Source organism: Oncorhynchus nerka, linkage group LG5 (assembly GCF_034236695.1).
Source record: "Oncorhynchus nerka isolate Pitt River linkage group LG5, Oner_Uvic_2.0, whole genome shotgun sequence".
Taxonomy (NCBI): Eukaryota; Metazoa; Chordata; class Actinopteri; order Salmoniformes; family Salmonidae; genus Oncorhynchus; species Oncorhynchus nerka.
Window position 1 is genome coordinate 2,076,863 of NC_088400.1, and position 17,736 is coordinate 2,094,598.

The 17,736-nt window shown below is 45.3% G+C and overlaps 1 protein-coding gene across 3 annotated transcripts in view; it reads right to left on the reverse strand.

Annotated features, from left to right (window-relative positions):
• Window positions 1-17,736, reverse strand: part of LOC115126342 (transcriptional regulator ATRX-like) — a 99,851-nt gene that overhangs the window by 43,054 nt on the left and 39,061 nt on the right. For all 3 annotated transcript variants that reach the window (XM_065018266.1, XM_065018267.1, XM_065018268.1), the window contains exons 16-23: window positions 16,363-16,509; window positions 15,995-16,172; window positions 15,781-15,918; window positions 12,323-12,498; window positions 11,069-11,186; window positions 9,102-9,232; window positions 5,343-5,437; window positions 1,415-1,551 (exon numbers count right to left, since the gene is read on the reverse strand). In XM_065018266.1, coding sequence (XP_064874338.1) covers window positions 1,415-1,551; window positions 5,343-5,437; window positions 9,102-9,232; window positions 11,069-11,186; window positions 12,323-12,498; window positions 15,781-15,918; window positions 15,995-16,172; window positions 16,363-16,509 — 1,120 coding nt within the window. The remainder of the gene's footprint in view (window positions 1-1,414; window positions 1,552-5,342; window positions 5,438-9,101; window positions 9,233-11,068; window positions 11,187-12,322; window positions 12,499-15,780; window positions 15,919-15,994; window positions 16,173-16,362; window positions 16,510-17,736) is intronic.

Genomic DNA, 17,736 nt, shown 5'->3' on the forward strand with positions numbered 1-17,736 from the left:
CACCATGAGGCCACTGGTCATTTTAAAACATCTACCAGAGTTCAATGGATGTGATGGGAGAAAACTGAGGATGGATCAACTACATTGTAGTGAAGAGAATGAAGAAGAATGACCTCAATGACAGAGTGAAAAGAATACAGGGAATAAAAAAATATTCCTGAATCTGGTAACAAAACACAGAAAAGGAACGCTCTTCGGCCAAAGTGCAAAGGCTTATGTTTGGGGCAAATCCAACATCACTGAGTACCACTCTCCATGTTTTCAAGCATGGCGGTGGCTGCATCATGTTATGGGTATGCTTGTAAGTGGACAACACCAGGGAGTTTTTTTTAGGACAAAAAGGAAACGGAATGGAGCTAATGGAGCACAGGCAAATTCCTAGAGGAAAACCTGCTTCAGTCTGCTTTCCACCAGACACTGGGAGATGAATTCATCTTTCAGCAGGACAATAACCTGGTTCAGTCTGCTTTCCACCAGACACTGGGAGATGAATTCATCTTTCAGCAGGACAATAACCTGGTTCAGTCTGCTTTCCACCAGACACTGGGAGATGAATTCATCTTTCAGCAGGACAATAACCTGGTTCAGTCTGCTTTCCACCAGACACTGGGAGATGAATTCATCTTTCAGCAGGACAATAACCTGGTTCAGTCTGCTTTCCACCAGACACTGGGAGATGAATTCACCTTTCAGCAGGACAATAACCTGGTTCAGTCTGCTTTCCACCAGACACTGGGAGATGAATTCACCTTTCAGCAGGACAACAACCTGGTTCAGTCTGCTTTCCACCAGACACTGGGAGATGAATTCACCTTTCAGCAGGACAATAACCTGGTTCAGTCTGCTTTCCACCAGACACTGGGAGATGAATTCACCTTTCAGCAGGACAATAACCTGGTTCAGTCTGCTTTCCACCAGACACTGGGAGATGAATTCCCCATTCAGCAGGACAATAACCTGGTTCAGTCTGCTTTCCACCAGACACTGGGAGATGAATTCACCATTCAGCAGGACAGGCCAATTCTACACTGGAGTTGCTTACCAAGACAGTGAATGTTCTGGCAGTTTTGACTTACATCTCGTTGAAATGGTTGCCTAGCAATGATCAACAACCAATTTGACTGAGCTTTGAAGAATTTAGAATAGATTATATGGGCGAATACAAAATTGTACAATCCAGGTGTGCAATGCTCTTATGAGAGTTAACCAAGGAGACTCCCAGCTGTAGTCGCTACCAAAGGTGTTTCTAACATCTATTGACTCAGGGAGATGAACACTTATGTTATTTAATGTATTAACATTTTTAAAAAATAAAACACACACATTATATATAATATATAACACCGTAACATTTTAACTGTACATTTCTAGTCAGGTAACAATCTACAGGCTCTATATAATTGTATTTCTATACCTTCCTCCTGTGGCTCCGCCCGGTTGCGGCTGGAGGGGTCTCCCCCTCGGGAGCTGGTGTTCCACTCCTTAATCACCTCGAGAGCGTCACTGTCTGAGTCACTGTCCTTCTTCCTGGCCTTCCCCCGCTTCTTCTTCCTACAGGGGGGCAGAGCAACGTTGTATATTACAGTATGATAAGACAGTCAGGATGTATATTACAGTACGATAAGACAGTCAGGTTGTACATTACAGTACGATAAGACAGTCAGGTTGTATATTACAGTACGATAAGACAGTCAGGTTGTACATTACAGTACGATAAGACAGCCAGGTTGTATATTACAGTACGATAAGACAGCCAGGTTGTATATTACAGTACGATAAGACAGTCAGGTTGTATATTACAGTACGATAAGACAGTCAGGTTGTATATTACAGTACGATAAGACAAGTCAGGTTGTACGATAAGACAGCCAGGTTGTATATTACAGTACGATAAGACAGTCAGGTTGTATATTACAGTACGATAAGACAGTCAGGTTGTATATTACAGTACGATAAGACAGTCAGGTTGTATATTACAGTACGATAAGACAGTCAGGTTGTATATTACAGTACGATAAGACAGTCAGGTTGTACATTACAGTACGATAAGACAGCCAGGTTGTATATTACAGTACGATAAGACAGCCAGGTTGTATATTACAGTACGATAAGACAGTCAGGTTGTATATTACAGTACGATAAGACAGTCAGGTTGTATATTACAGTACGATAAGACAAGTCAGGTTGTACGATAAGACAGCCAGGTTGTATATTACAGTACGATAAGACAGCCAGGTTGTATATTACAGTACGATAAGACAGCCAGGTTGTATATTACAGTACGATAAGACAGCCAGGTTGTATATTACAGTACGATAAGACAGTCAGGTTGTATATTACAGTACGATAAGACAGCCAGGTTGTATATTACAGTACGATAAGACAGCCAGGTTGTATATTACAGTACGATAAGACAGCCAGGTTGTATATTACAGTACGATAAGACAGTCAGGTTGTATATTACAGTACGATAAGACAGTCAGGTTGTATATTACAGTACGATAAGACAGTCAGGTTGTATATTACAGTACGATAAGACAGTCAGGTTGTATATTACAGTACGATAAGACAGTCAGTTTGTATATTATAGTACGATAAGACAGTCAGTTTGTATATTATAGTACGATAAGACAGCCAGTTTGTATATTATAGTACGATAAGACAGCCAGGTTGTATATTACAGTACGATAAGACAGCCAGGTTGTATATTACAGTACGATAAGACAGTCAGGTTGTATATTACAGTATGATAAGACAGTCAGTTTGTATATTACAGTACGATAAGACAGTCAGGTTGTATATTACAGTACGATAAGACAGTCAGGTTGTATATTACAGTACGATAAGACAGTCAGGTTGTATATTACAGTATGATAAGACAGTCAGGTTGTATATTACAGTATGATAAGACAGTCAAGAGTGAAAGGTTGTATATTACAGTATGATAAGACAGTCAGGTTGTAAATTACAGTATGATAAGACAGCCAGGTTGTATATTACAGTACGATAAGACAGCCAGGTTGTAAATTACAGTATGATAAGACAGTCAGTTTGTATATTACAGTATGATAAGACAGTCAGGTTGTATATTACAGTATGATAAGACAGTCAGGTTGTATATTACAGTACGATAAGACAGTCAACAGTGCAAGGCTGTATATTACAGTACGATAAGACAGCCAGGTTGTATATTATAGTACGATAAGACAGCCAGGTTGTATATTACAGTATGATAAGACAGTCAGGTTGTATATTACAGTACGATAAGACAGTCAGGTTGTATATTACAGTACGATAAGACAGTCAGGTTGTATATTACAGTACGATAAGACAGTCAGGTTGTATATTACAGTACGATAAGACAGTTGGGTTGTATATTACAGTACGATAAGACAGTCAGGTTGTATATTACAGTACGATAAGACAGTCAGGTTGTATATTACAGTACGATAAGACAGTCAGGTTGTATATTACAGTACGATAAGACAGTCAGGTTGTATATTACAGTACGATAAGACAGTCAACCTGTAAACTTGCTAGAAAATGTACCTATTTTCCCCGAGTAGGGTTGTCACAATACCAACATTTGACCAACAAAGTGATGCCAGACCAAGTATCACGATACAGAGTAATATGGTGATAGTTGGCCCCGCCCCCTCAGGATGCCTGTCCCCGTTTCCTATTGGTTCTGCCCGTGCCCTGCACAAAGCTCTGATCTTCACACCTCTACTCAACACACTTCGATTTACCTTCACACTTTACAGTACAATACAAGAAGGCTACTGCAGAAAACGGATGATTTGCTCGTATCCAAATGCCTACCTGTGATTGGGCAGGATGAATGTGGTAAGGAATATACACAGTGTACAAAACATTAAGAACACCTTCCTAATATTGAGTTGCGCTCCCCTTTTGCCCCTCAGAACAGCCTCAATTTGTCGGGGCACGGACTCTACGGGGTGTCGAAAGCGTTGACTCCAATGCTTCCCAAAGTTGTGTCAAGATGGCTGAATGTCCTTCAGGTGGTGGATCATTCTTGATACACACAGGAAACTGTTAGAGTGTGAAAAACCCAGGATCGTTGCAGTTCTTGACACAAACCGGTGCGCCTGGCACCTACTACCATACCCCGTTCAAAGGCACTTCAATATGTTGTTGCCTATTCACCCTCTGGGCCTCTGTTATAGCTCAATGGGGGATACTCTGGGCCTCTGTTATAGCTCAATGGGTGATGCACTCTGGGCCTCTGTTATAGCTCAATGGGTGATGCACTCTGGGCCTCTGTTATAGCTCAATGGGAGATGCACTCTGGGCCTCTGTTATAGCTCAATGGGTGATGCACTCTGGGCCTCTGTTATAGCGCGATGGGTGATGCACTCTGGGCCTCTGTTATAGCTCAATGGGTGATGCACTCTGGGCCTCTGTTACAGCTTAATGGGTGATGCACTCTGGGCCTCTGTTATAGCTCAATGGGTGAAACTCTGGGCCTCTGTTATAGCTCAATGGGTGATACACTCTGGGCCTCTGTTATAGCTCAATGGGTGATGCACTCTGGGCCTCTGTTATAGCTCAATGGGTGATGCACTCTGGGCCTCTGTTATAGCTCAATGGGTGATGCACTCTGGGCCTCTGTTATAGCTCAATGGGTGATGCACTCTGGGCCTCTGTTACAGCTCAATGGGTGATGCACTCTGGGCCTCTGTTACAGCTCAATGGGTGATGCACTCTGGGCCTCTGTTACAGCTCAATGGGTGAAACTCTGGGCCTCTGTTACAGCTCAATGGGTGAAACTCTGGGCCTCTTATAGCTCAATGGGTGAAACTCTGGGCCTCTTATAGCTCAATGGGTGAAACTCTGGGCCTCTTATAGCTCAATGGGTGAAACTCTGGGCCTCTTATAGCTCAATGGGTGAAACTCTGGGCCTCTTATAGCTCAATGGGTGAAACTCTGGGCCTCTTATAGCTCAATGGGTGAAACTCTGGGCCTCTTATAGCTCAATGGGTGAAACTCTGGGCCTCTTATAGCTCAATGGGTGAAACTCTGGGCCTCTTATAGCTCAATGGGTGAAACTCTGGGCCTCTTATAGCTCAATGGGTGAAACTCTGGGCCTCTTATAGCTCAATGGGTGAAACTCTGGGCCTCTTATAGCTCAATGGGTGAAACTCTGGGCCTCTTATAGCTCAATGGGTGAAACTCTGGGCCTCTTATAGCTCAATGGGTGAAACTCTGGGCCTCTTATAGCTCAATGGGTGAAACTCTGGGCCTCTTATAGCTCAATGGGTGATACTCCGGGCCTCTCAAATATCGCCAAAAAGTGACGAGTTTGTGTCCCTGAAAATTACTTTTTCTGTTTCTCGTCCTCAGAGGTCATGCTTAAAGAAGATTCCTCGGTCTCCGAGGCGATGAACTCCTCCATGCTGTCCTCGTCAAAGTACCCCTAAAACACAAGACACACAGTAAGGCCCCCCCTAAGACACAGTCTGCCCCCCCCGAGACACGGTCAGACCCCCCACTAAGACACAGTCAGATCCCCCCCACTAAGACACAGTCAGACCCCCCACTAAGACACAGTCAGCCCTCCCCACTAAGTTACAGTCAGCCCCCCTAAGACACAGTCAGCCCCCCTAAGACACAGTCAGCCCCCCTAAGACACAGTTTGTAGTATGTTCTCCTGGGGTTTAGTGTAGCGTGTGCTAGCATGTTCTCCTGGGGTTTAGTGAAGCGTGTTAGCATGTTCTCCTGGGGTTTAGTGTAGCGTGTTAGCATGTTCTCCTGGGGTTTAGTGTAGCGTGTTAGCATGTTCTCCTGGGGTTTAGTGTAGCGTGTGCTAGTATGTTCTCCTGGGGTTTAGTGTAGCGTGTTAGCATGTTCTCCTGGGGTTTAGTGTAGCGTGTTAGCATGTTCTCCTGGGGTTTAGTGTAGCGTGTTAGCATGTTCTCCTGGGGTTTAGTGTAGCGTGTGCTAGTATGTTCTCCTGGGGTTTAGTGTAGCGTGTTAGCATGTTCTCCTGGGGTTTAGTGTAGCGTGTTAGCATGTTCTCCTGGGGTTTAGTGTAGCGTGTTAGCATGTTCTCCTGGGGTTTAGTGAAGCGTGTTAGTATGTTCTCCTGGGGTTTAGTGAAGCGTGTTAATATGTTCTCCTGGGGTTTAGTGAAGCGTGTTAGCATGTTCTCCTGGGGTTTAGTGTAGCGTGTTAGCATGTTCTCCTGGGGTTTAGTGTAGCGTGTGCTAGTATGTTCTCCTGGGGTTTAGTGTAGCGTGTTAGCATGTTCTCCTGGGGTTTAGTGTAGCGTGTTAGCATGTTCTCCTGGGGTTTAGTGTAGCGTGTTAGCATGTTCTCCTGGGGTTTAGTGTAGCGTGTGCTAGTATGTTCTCCTGGGGTTTAGTGTAGCGTGTTAGCATGTTCTCCTGGGGTTTAGTGTAGCGTGTTAGCATGTTCTCCTGGGGTTTAGTGTAGCGTGTTAGCATGTTCTCCTGGGGTTTAGTGAAGCGTGTTAATATGTTCTCCTGGGGTTTAGTGAAGCGTGTTAGTATGTTCTCCTGGGGTTTAGTGAAGCGTGTTAGCATGTTCTCCTGGGGTTTAGTGTAGCGTGTGCTAGTATGTTCTCCTGGGGTTTAGTGTAGCGTGTTAGCATGTTCTCCTGGGGTTTAGTGTAGCGTGTTAGCATGTTCTCCTGGGGTTTAGTGTAGCGTGTTAGCATGTTCTCCTGGGGTTTAGTGAAGCGTGTTAGTATGTTCTCCTGGGGTTTAGTGAAGCGTGTTAATATGTTCTCCTGGGGTTTAGTGAAGCGTGTTAGCATGTTCTCCTGGGGTTTAGTGTAGCGTGTTAGCATGTTCTCCTGGGGTTTAGTGTAGCGTGTTAGCATGTTCTCCTGGGGTTTAGTGTAGCGTGTTAGCATGTTCTCCTGGGGTTTAGTGTAGCGTGTTAGCATGTTCTCCTGGGGTTTAGTGTAGCGTGTTAGCATGTTCTCCTGGGGTTTAGTGTAGCGTGTGCTAGTATGTTCTCCTGGGGTTTAGTGTAGCGTGTTAGCATGTTCTCCTGGGGTTTAGTGTAGCGTGTTAGCATGTTCTCCTGGGGTTTAGTGTAGCGTGTTAGCATGTTCTCCTGGGGTTTAGTGTAGCGTGTTAGCATGTTCTCCTGGGGTTTAGTGAAGCGTGTTAGTAAGTTCTCCTGGGGTTTAGTGAAGCGTGTTAATATGTTCTCCTGGGGTTTAGTGAAGCGTGTTAGTATGTTCTCCTGGGGTTTAGTGAAGCGTGTTAGCATGTTCTCCTGGGGTTTAGTGTAGCGTGTTAGTATGTTCTCCTGGGGTTTAGTGTAGTGTGTTAATATGTTATCCTGGGGTTTAGTGAAGCGTGTTAGTATGTTCTCCTGGGGTTTAGTGTAGCGTGTTAGTATGTTCTCCTGGGGTTTAGTGAAGCGTGTTAGTATGTTCTCCTGGGGTTTAGTGTAGCGTGTTAGTATGTTCTCCTGGGGTTTAGTGAAGCGTGTTAGTATGTTCTCCTGGGGTTTAGTGTAGCGTGTTAGTATGTTCTCCTGGGGTTTAGTGTAGCGTGTTAGTATGTTCTCCTGGGGTTTAGTGTAGCGTGTTAGTATGTTCTCCTGGGGTTTAGTGTAGCGTGTTAGTATGTTCTCCTGGGGTTTAGTGAAGCGTGTTAATATGTTCTCCTGGGGTTTAGTGAAGCGTGTTAGTATGTTCTCCTGGGGTTTAGTGAAGCGTGTTAATATGTTCTCCTGGGGTTTAGTGAAGCGTGTTAGCATGTTCTCCTGGGGTTTAGTGTAGCGTGTTAGCATGTTCTCCTGGGGTTTAGTGTAGCGTGTGCTAGTATGTTCTCCTGGGGTTTAGTGTAGCGTGTTAGCATGTTCTCCTGGGGTTTAGTGTAGCGTGTTAGCATGTTCTCCTGGGGTTTAGTGTAGCGTGTTAGCATGTTCTCCTGGGGTTTAGTGTAGCGTGTGCTAGTATGTTCTCCTGGGGTTTAGTGTAGCGTGTTAGCATGTTCTCCTGGGGTTTAGTGTAGCGTGTTAGCATGTTCTCCTGGGGTTTAGTGTAGCGTGTTAGCATGTTCTCCTGGGGTTTAGTGTAGCGTGTTAGCATGTTCTCCTGGGGTTTAGTGAAGCGTGTTAGTAAGTTCTCCTGGGGTTTAGTGAAGCGTGTTAATATGTTCTCCTGGGGTTTAGTGAAGCGTGTTAGTATGTTCTCCTGGGGTTTAGTGAAGCGTGTTAGCATGTTCTCCTGGGGTTTAGTGTAGCGTGTTAGTATGTTCTCCTGGGGTTTAGTGTAGTGTGTTAATATGTTATCCTGGGGTTTAGTGAAGCGTGTTAGTATGTTCTCCTGGGGTTTAGTGTAGCGTGTTAGTATGTTCTCCTGGGGTTTAGTGTAGCGTGTTAGTATGTTCTCCTGGGGTTTAGTGAAGCGTGTTAGTATGTTCTCCTGGGGTTTAGTGTAGCGTGTTAGTATGTTCTCCTGGGGTTTAGTGAAGCGTGTTAGTATGTTCTCCTGGGGTTTAGTGTAGCGTGTTAGTATGTTCTCCTGGGGTTTAGTGTAGCGTGTTAGTATGTTCTCCTGGGGTTTAGTGTAGCGTGTTAGTATGTTCTCCTGGGGTTTAGTGTAGCGTGTTAGTATGTTCTCCTGGGGTTTAGTGAAGCGTGTTAATATGTTCTCCTGGGGTTTAGTGTAGCGTGTTAGCATGTTCTCCTGGGGTTTAGTGAAGCGTGTTAATATGTTCTCCTGGGGTTTAGTGAAGCGTGTTAGCATGTTCTCCTGGGGTTTAGTGTAGCGTGTTAGTATGTTCTCCTGGGGTTTAGTGTAGCGTGTTAGTATGTTCTCCTGGGGTTTAGTGTAGCGTGTTAGTATGTTCTCCTGGGGTTTAGTGAAGCGTGTTAGTATGTTCTCCTGGGGTTTAGTGTAGCGTGTTAGTATGTTCTCCTGGGGTTTAGTGAAGCGTGTGTTAGTATGTTCTCTTGGGGTTTAGTGTAGCGTGTTAATATGTTCTCCTGGTGTAGCGTGTCTGTTAGTGGGGTTGGGGCAGCTGATACAGACCAGTCTCGTTCCCCTCAACCTGTTTTCTTAGCTGATGAGTGTGTGTGAGTCCGTCTCTGTGTACCTTGTTTTCCTTGCTGATGTAGTCCAGCTGCAGGCACCAGGGATGGGTCCAGATTCTGCTGAGCATCTGGAAGTCCTGGAAGAGTTTGGTCCCGGCTCGGCCTCGACCCCCCTCCACCACGTTCCCCGTACCTGCCCCAGACACACGCAGAGAGAGAGAACGTGTGTGTCAAACCAACCACAACTGAGTAAGGTACCACTCCTTCACATCAACACCAGAACAACGTAAGAGACGACTGAAAGAGACAGAAAACGTTAAACGTTAAATTAAATGTATCCCTCAATCTACACGAAGGAAGAAAAAAATAAACTGGTTTCAAATGTTACGCAAATTTCAAATAAAAAACAGAAATATCTTATTTACATAAGTATTCAGACCCTTTCCTTTGAGATTTGAGCTCAGGTGCATCCTGTTTCCATTGATCATTGAGATGTTTCTACAACTTGATTGGAGTCCACCTGTGGTAAATTCAATTGATTGGACTTGATTTGAAAAGGCACACATCTGTCTATAGAAGGTCTCACAGTTGACAGTGCATGTCAGAGCAAAAACCAAGTCATGAGGTTGAAGGAATGGTCCGTAGAGCTCCGAGACAGGATTGTGTCGAGACGCAGATCTGGGGAAGCGTGCCAAAACATTTCTGCAGCATTGAAGGTCCCCAAGAACACAATAGCCTCAATCATTCTTAAATGGAAGAAGTTTGGAATCACCAAGACTCTTCCTAGAGCTGGTCGCCCGGCCAAACTGCGCAATCGAGCTCTAGAGTTCCTCTGTGGAGATGGGAGAACCTTCCAGAAGGACAATCATCTCTCCAGCACTCCACCAATCAGGCTTTTATGGTAGAGTGGCCAGACGGAAGCCACTGCTCAGTAAAAGGCACATGACAACCCACTTGGAGTTTGCCAAAAGGCACCTAAAGGACTCTGACCATGAGAAACAAGATTATCTGGTCTGATGAAACCAAGATCGAGCTCTTTGGCCTGAATGCCAAGCATCATGTCAGGACGAAACCTTGCACCATCCCTACGGTGAAGCATGGTGGTGGCAGCATCATGTCTGGAGGAAACCTTGCACCATCCCTACGGTGAAGCATGGTGGTGGCAGCATCATGTCTGGAGGAAACCTTGCACCATCCCTACGGTGAAGCATGGTGGTGGCAGCATCATGTCTGGAGGAAACCTTGCACCATCACTACGGTGAAGCATGGTGGCAGCATCATGTCTGGAGGAAACCTTGCACCATCCCTACGGTGAAGCATGGTGGTGGCAGCATCATGTCTGGAGGAAACCTTGCACCATCCCTACGGTGAAGCATGGTGGTGGCAGCATCATGTCTGGAGGAAACCTTGCACCATCCCTACGGTGAAGCATGGTGGTGGCAGCATCATGCTGTGGGAACATATTGAACCGTTTAGACTAGAGACCAGACCTCTGGGTCATAATGAACTGTTTAGACTAGAGACCAGACCTCTGGGTCATAATGAACCGTTTAGACTAGAGACCAGACCTCTGGGTCATAATGAACCGTTTAGACTAGAGACCAGACCTCTGGGTTATATTGAACTGTTTAGACTAGAGACCAGACCTCTGGGTTATATTGAACTGTTTAGACTAGAGACCAGACCTCTGGGTTATATTGAACTGTTTAGACTAGAGACCAGACCTCTGGGTCATAATGAACCATTTAGACTAGAGACCAGACCTCTGGGTCATATTGAACTGTTTAGACTAGAGACCAGACCTCTGGGTCATATTGAACCGTTTAGACTAGAGACCAGCCTCTGGGTCATATTGAACCATTTAGACTAGAGACCAGACCTCTGGGTCATATTGAACCGTTTAGACTAGAGACCAGACCTCTAGGTCGTATTGAACTGTTTAGACTAGAGACCAGACCTCTGGTAACCTCCTTCTCTCCCTCTTAAAACACACAGAAGTACAATCCTCCAGGTAGGGGTTAGTGTGTACCTGTTAAGTGCTCCAGGTAGTGTCGGTATAGAGTACACTGGATGGGCGTGACTCTGACGGACACCACATACTCATGTTTAGGAGGCAGGAACTTGGTCAGGGCAGAGTAGTCTCTTCTCTGGAGAGAGAGCAGAGAAAGAGGAGAGAAAGAGCAGAGAGAGAGCAGAGAGAGAGAGCAGAGAAAGAGTAGAAAGAGCAGAGAGAGAGAGAGAGAGAGCAGAGAAAGAGGAGAAAGAGCAGAGAGAGAGAGAGAGCAGAGAGAGACAGCAGAGAAAGAGGAGAAAGAGCAGAGAGAGAGAGAGCAGAGAGAGAGAGCAGAGAGAGAGGAGAAAGAGCAGAGAGAGAGAGCAGAGAGAGAGAGAGAGCAGAGAAAGAGAAAGAGCAGAGAGAGAGAGAGAGAGCAGAGAGAGAGAGCAGAGAAAGAGGAGAAAGAGCAGAGAGAGAGAGAGAGCAGAGAGAGAGAGCAGAGAAAGAGAGCAGAGAAAGAGGAGAAAGAGCAGAGAGAGAGAGAGCAGAGAGAGAGGAGAAAGAGCAGAGAGAGAGAGAGAGAGCAGAGAGAGAGAGCAGAGAAAGAGAGCAGAGAAAGAGGAGAAAGAGCAGAGAGAGAGAGCAGAGAGAGAGAGAGAGAGAGAGAGCAGAGAGAGAGGAGAAAGAGCAGAGAGAGAGAGAGAGAGCAGAGAGAGAGAGCAGAGAAAGAGAGCAGAGAGAGAGAGAGAGAGCAGAGAGAGAGAGAGCAGAGAGAGAGAAAGCAGAGAGAGAGGAGAAAGAGCAGAGAGAGAGAGAGAGAGCAGAGAAAGAGAGCAGAGAGAGAGAGAGAGAGCAGAGAGAGAGAGCAGAGAAAGAGGAGAAAGAGCAGAGAGAGAGGAGAAAGAGCAGAGAGAGAGAGAGAGAGAGAGAGAGCAGAGAGAGAGAGCAGAGAGAGAGAGCAGAGAGAGAGAGCAGAGAGAAAGAGGAGAAAGAGCAGAGAGAGAGAGAGCAGAGAGAGAGCAGAGAGAGAGCAGAGAGAGAGAGAGAGAGAGCAGAGAGAGAGAGCAGAGAGAGAGGAGAAAGAGCAGAGAGAGAGAGCAGAGAGAACGTGAGCTATCCTTTATGAGGCGAACATCACAGTGTTATATAGTGTTACAACAGTGTTACCTGAACACATCCATTGAGCATCTCGTAGAGGATGTGGGCCGCCCCGTTACACAGTGTTACCTGAACACATCCATTGAGCATCTCGTAGAGGATGTGGGCCGCCCCGTTACACAGTGTTACCTGAACACATCCATTGAGCATCTCGTAGAGGATGTGAGCCCTCTTCTTCATAATCCGTACATCCTGGTCCGTGGAGTCCGCTGCCTGCCCGTTCTGGATGGGGTTGACGAAGCGGTTCCTGAACTCCTTCACTGACCCCAGCAGGTTCTCCTTGATGAAGTTCACCATGCAGTGGTCTGGACAGGGCACACAACAGAAGTATTCACCTTCCCCTCAGATTTCTTCACATTTTATTGTGTTACGAAGTGGCATTAAAGTTAATTCCACTGTCAATTTATTTGTCAACAATCTTGGAAATGTCAAAGTAGAATTATATCCCTAAAATAAAACTTTTAAAAAATGAAACCGTAATATATCTTGATTTTATAAGTATTCACCCGAGTCCATACATGTTAGTATCATCTTTGGCAGCGACTACATCTGGGAGTCTCCTCTCCTAAGAGATTTCACACCTGGATTGCAGCGACTATAGCTGGGAGTCTCCCTCTCCTAAGAGATTTCACACCTGGATTGCAGCGACTAGATCTCCCTCTCCTACACCTGGATTGCAGCGACTATAGCTGGGAGTCTCCCTCTCCTAAGAGATTTCACACCTGGATTGCAGCGACTATAGCTGGGAGTCTCCCTCTCCTAAGAGATTTCACACCTGGATTGCAGCGACTATAGCTGGGAGTCTCCCTCTCCTAAGAGATTTCACACCTGGATTGCAGCGACTACAGCTGGGAGTCTCCCTCTCCTAAGAGATTTCACACCTGGAGCTGGGAGTCTCCCTCTCCTAAGAGATTTCACACCTGGATTGCAGCGACTACAGCTGGGAGTCTCCCTCTCCTAAGAGATTTCACACCTGGATTGCAGCGACTATAGCTGGGAGTCTCCCTCTCCTAAGAGATTTCACACCTGGATGGCAGCGACTACAGCTGGGAGTCTCCCTCTCCTAAGAGATTTCACACCTGGATTGCAGCGACTATAGCTGGGAGTCTCCCTCTCCTAAGAGATTTCACACCTGGATGGCAGCGACTATAGCTGGGAGTCTCCTCTCATAAGAGATTTCAAAACACTGTCTAAAACTGCTGTAAAATATAACCAAATATAACCAAATATAACCAAATATAACCAAATATAACCAAATATAACCAAAACCAAAATATTGTATTTTTCAGCTGTTTGGAGCTGGTGTAAAAAAAGTAAAAAGGAAAAAAAATCTAACGAAGGCGTAGAATTATCTCACATAGAACAGATCTGCTCAGACTTGCTTTCAGTGACATATCTAGAACTCACAACTCTATGTGAATTTAGAATTCAATAATTCACTGAAGGACCTTACAGAGGTAAAGTTGAAGTCGGAAGTTTACATACACTTAGGTTGGAGTCATTAAAACTAGTTTACATACACTTAGGTTGGAGCCATTAAAACTAGTTTACATACACTTAGGTTGGAGTCATTAAAACTAGTTTACATACACTTAGGTTGGAGTCATTAAAACTAGTTTACATCCACTCAGGTTGGAGCCATTAAAACTAGTTTACATACACTTAGGTTGGAGTCATTAAAACTAGTTTACATACACTTAGGTTGGAGTCATTAAAACTAGTTTACATACACTTAGGTTGGAGTCATTAAAACTAGTTTACATACACTTAGGTTGGAGTCATTAAAACTAGTTTACATACACTTAGGTTGGAGCCATTAAAACTAGTTTACATACACTTAGGTTGGAGTCATTAAAACTAGTTTACATACACTTAGGTTGGAGTCATTAAAACTAGTTTACATACACTTAGGTTGGAGTCATTAAAACCCAGTTTACATACACTCAGGTTGGAGTCATTAAAACTAGTTTACATACACTGAGGTTGGAGTCATTAAAACTAGTTTACATCCACTTAGGTTGGAGTCATTAAAACTAGTTTACATACACTTAGGTTGGAGTCATTAAAACTAGTTTACATCCACTGAGGTTGGAGTCATTAAAACTAGTTTACATACACTCAGGTTGGAGTCATTAAAACTAGTTTACATACACTTAGGTTAGAGTCATTAAAACTAGTTTACATACACTTAGGTTGGAGTCATTAAAACTAGTTTACATACACTTAGGTAGGAGTTATTAAAACTAGTTTACATCCACTTAGGTTGGAGTCATTAAAACTCATGTTTCAACCACTCCACAAATGTCTTGATAACAAACTATAGTTTTGTCAAGTCGGTTAGGACATCTACTTTGTGACACAAGTCATTTTTCCAACAATTGTTTACAGACAGATTATTTCACTTATAATTCACTATTACAATTCCAGTTGGTCAGAAGTTTACATACACTAAGTTGACTGTTCCTTTAAACAGCTTGGAACATTCCAGAAAATGATGTCATGGCTTTAGAAGCTTCTGATAGGCTAATTGACATCATTTGAGTCAATTGGAGGTATACCTGTGGATGTATTTCAAGGCCTACCTTCAAACGCAGTGCCTCTTTGCTTGACATCATGGTAAAATCAAAAGAAATCAGCCAAGACATCATTTGTGTCAATTGGAAGTATCTATACCCACAGTAAAACGAGTCCTATATCGACAAACCTGAAAGGCCGCTCAGCAAGGAAGAAGCCACTGCTCCTAAACCGCCATAAAAAAGCCAGACTACGGTTTGCAACTGCACATGGGGACAAAGATCATACTTTTAGGAGAAATGTCTTCTGGTCTGATGAAACAAAAATAGAACTGTTTGGCCATAATGACCATGTAAGGAGGAAAAAGGGAGAAGCTTGCAAGCTGAAGAACACCATCCCAACCGTGAAGCACGGGGGTGGCAGCATCATGTTGTGGGGGTGCTTTGCTGCAGGAGGGACTGGTGCACCTCACAAAACAGATGACATCATGAAAAATGACAAGTATATGGATATATTGAAGCAACATCTCAAGACATCAGTCAGGAAGTTAAAGCTTGGTCGCAAATGGGTCTTCCAAATGGACAATGACCCCAAGCATACTTCCAAAGTTGTGGCAAAATGGCTTAAGGACAACACTTGACTGGGCAGGGGCACAGTCATGGGTGGACCTGGGAGGGCTTTTAGGCCCTCCACCAACTAAAGAGGATCTGCAGAGAAGAATGGGAGAAACTCCCCAAATACAGGTGTGCCAAGCTTGTAGCGTCATACCCAAGAAGACTGGAGGCTGTAATCGCTGCCAAAGGTGCTACAACAAAGTACTGAGTAAAGGGTCTGAATACTAAATGTACTTGTGATTTTTCAGTTTTGTATTTTTTTATGAATTAGCAAAAATGTCTAAACCTGTTTTTGCTTAGTCATTATGTGTAGATTGATGAGGGGGGGGGACTTTTTAAAAATCAATTTTAGAGTAAGGCTGTAACGTAACAAAATGTGTTAAAAGTCCAGGGGTCTGAATTATTTCCGAATGCCCTGTAGGCCAGCGGTCTGGAAATAACAGGAAGTAACGGACATACACTCTATGAGGTTGTTCTGCAGCGGAGTGCCGGTGAGCACCACTCTCCGTCGGGTCTTGATGGAGTTCATGGCTTTAGAGATGGCCGACGCCTCGTTCTTCAAGATGTGGCCCTCATCACAGATCACAAAGTCTGGGCCTGGGAGACAACACAGAACAGAGAGTTGAGAAGAAACTGGATACAATACATAACCGTGTGTGTGTCCTCTACCTACCTGGGTCAACCAGGGTCTTCTGGAAGGTCTCTTTGAGTTTCTTGCTCTTGGTATTTCTACCCTGTGTGAGGTTACGGTACATCTCATAGCCAATGATCATGATTCCTCCATCCTCCTGCCACTGCTGCAGAGCAGACGCTCTCTCCTGAGGACGCTTCACCGTGGCCAGCTCCGTCACCTAGTGACAGACAGCGTAAAGATACACAGACAGCTCCGTCACCTAGTGACAGACAGCGTAAAGACACACAGACAGCTCCGTCACCTAGTGACAGACAGCGTAAAGACACACAGACAGCGTAAAGACACAGACAGCGTAAAGACACAGACAGCGTAAAGACACACACAGATATATCAGAGTAAGTGTGTACCTCTAAACTCTCCTCGTCCTTGAAGCCGTACTGCCACTTCTCAAACTCGTTGAGCCAGTTGAGAACGGTGTTGAGGGGACAGACGATCAGAGCCGTGGAGAAGTCTAACTTTTCACACAGCAGTAGTGTGTGGAGTAGGGTTACCACCTAGTGATATAGACAGGGTTAGATACAGTATAGATATATACACATAGAGAGAGAAGTCTATCTTGTCACACAGCAGTAGTGTGTGGAGTAGGGTTACCACCTAGTGATATAGACAGGGTTAGATACAGTATAGATATATACACATAGAGAGAGAAGTCTATCTTGTCACACAGCAGTAGTGTGTGGAGTAGGGTTACCACCTAGTGATATAGACAGGGTTAGATACAGTATAGATATATACACATAGAGAGAGAAGTCTAACTTTTCACACAGCAGTAGTGTGTGGAGTAGGGTTACCACCTAGTGGTATAGACAGGGTTAGATACAGTATAGATATATACACAGAGAGAGAGGTGTAACTTGTCACAGAGCAGTAGTGTGTGGAGTAGGGTTACCACCTAGTGATATAGACAGGGTTAGATACAGTATAGATATATACACAGAGAGAGAAGTCTAACTTGTCACACAGCAGTAGTGTGTGGAGTAGGGTTACCATCTAGTGATATAGACAGGGTTAGATACAGTATAGATATATACACATAGAGAGAGAAGTCTAACTTGTCACACAGCAGTAGTGTGTGGAGTAGGGTTACCACCTAGTGATATACAGGGTTAGATACAGTATAGATATATACACATAGAGAGAGAAGTCTAACTTGTCATACAGCAGTAGTGTGGAGTAGGGTTACCATCTAGTGGTCAAAGTACGTAATGAGGGTCAGATGAGATAAATGGTTGGGATTGGAGGGAAACAGACCCCAGTCTACCGGCCAGAGACCCCAGTCCACCGGCCAGAGACCCCAGTCTACCACAGTCCACCGGCCAGAGACCCCAGTCTACCGGCCAGAGACCCCAGTCTACCGGCCAGAGACCCCAGTCCACCGGCCAGAGACCCCAGTCCACCGGCCAGAGACCCCAGTCCACCGGCCAGAGACCACCGGCCAGAGACCGCAGTCCACCGGCCAGAGACCGCAGTCCACCGGCCAGAGACCGCAGTCCACCGGCCAGAGACCCCAGTCCACCGGCCAGAGACCCCAGTCCACCGGCCAGAGACCGCAGTCCACCGGCCAGAGACCCCAGTCCACCGGCCAGAGACCGCAGTCCACCGGCCAGAGACCGCAGTCCACCGGCCAGAGACCGCAGTCCACCGGCCAGAGACCGCAGTCCACCGGCCAGAGACCCCAGTCCACCGGCCAGAGACCCCAGTCCACCGGCCAGAGACCCCAG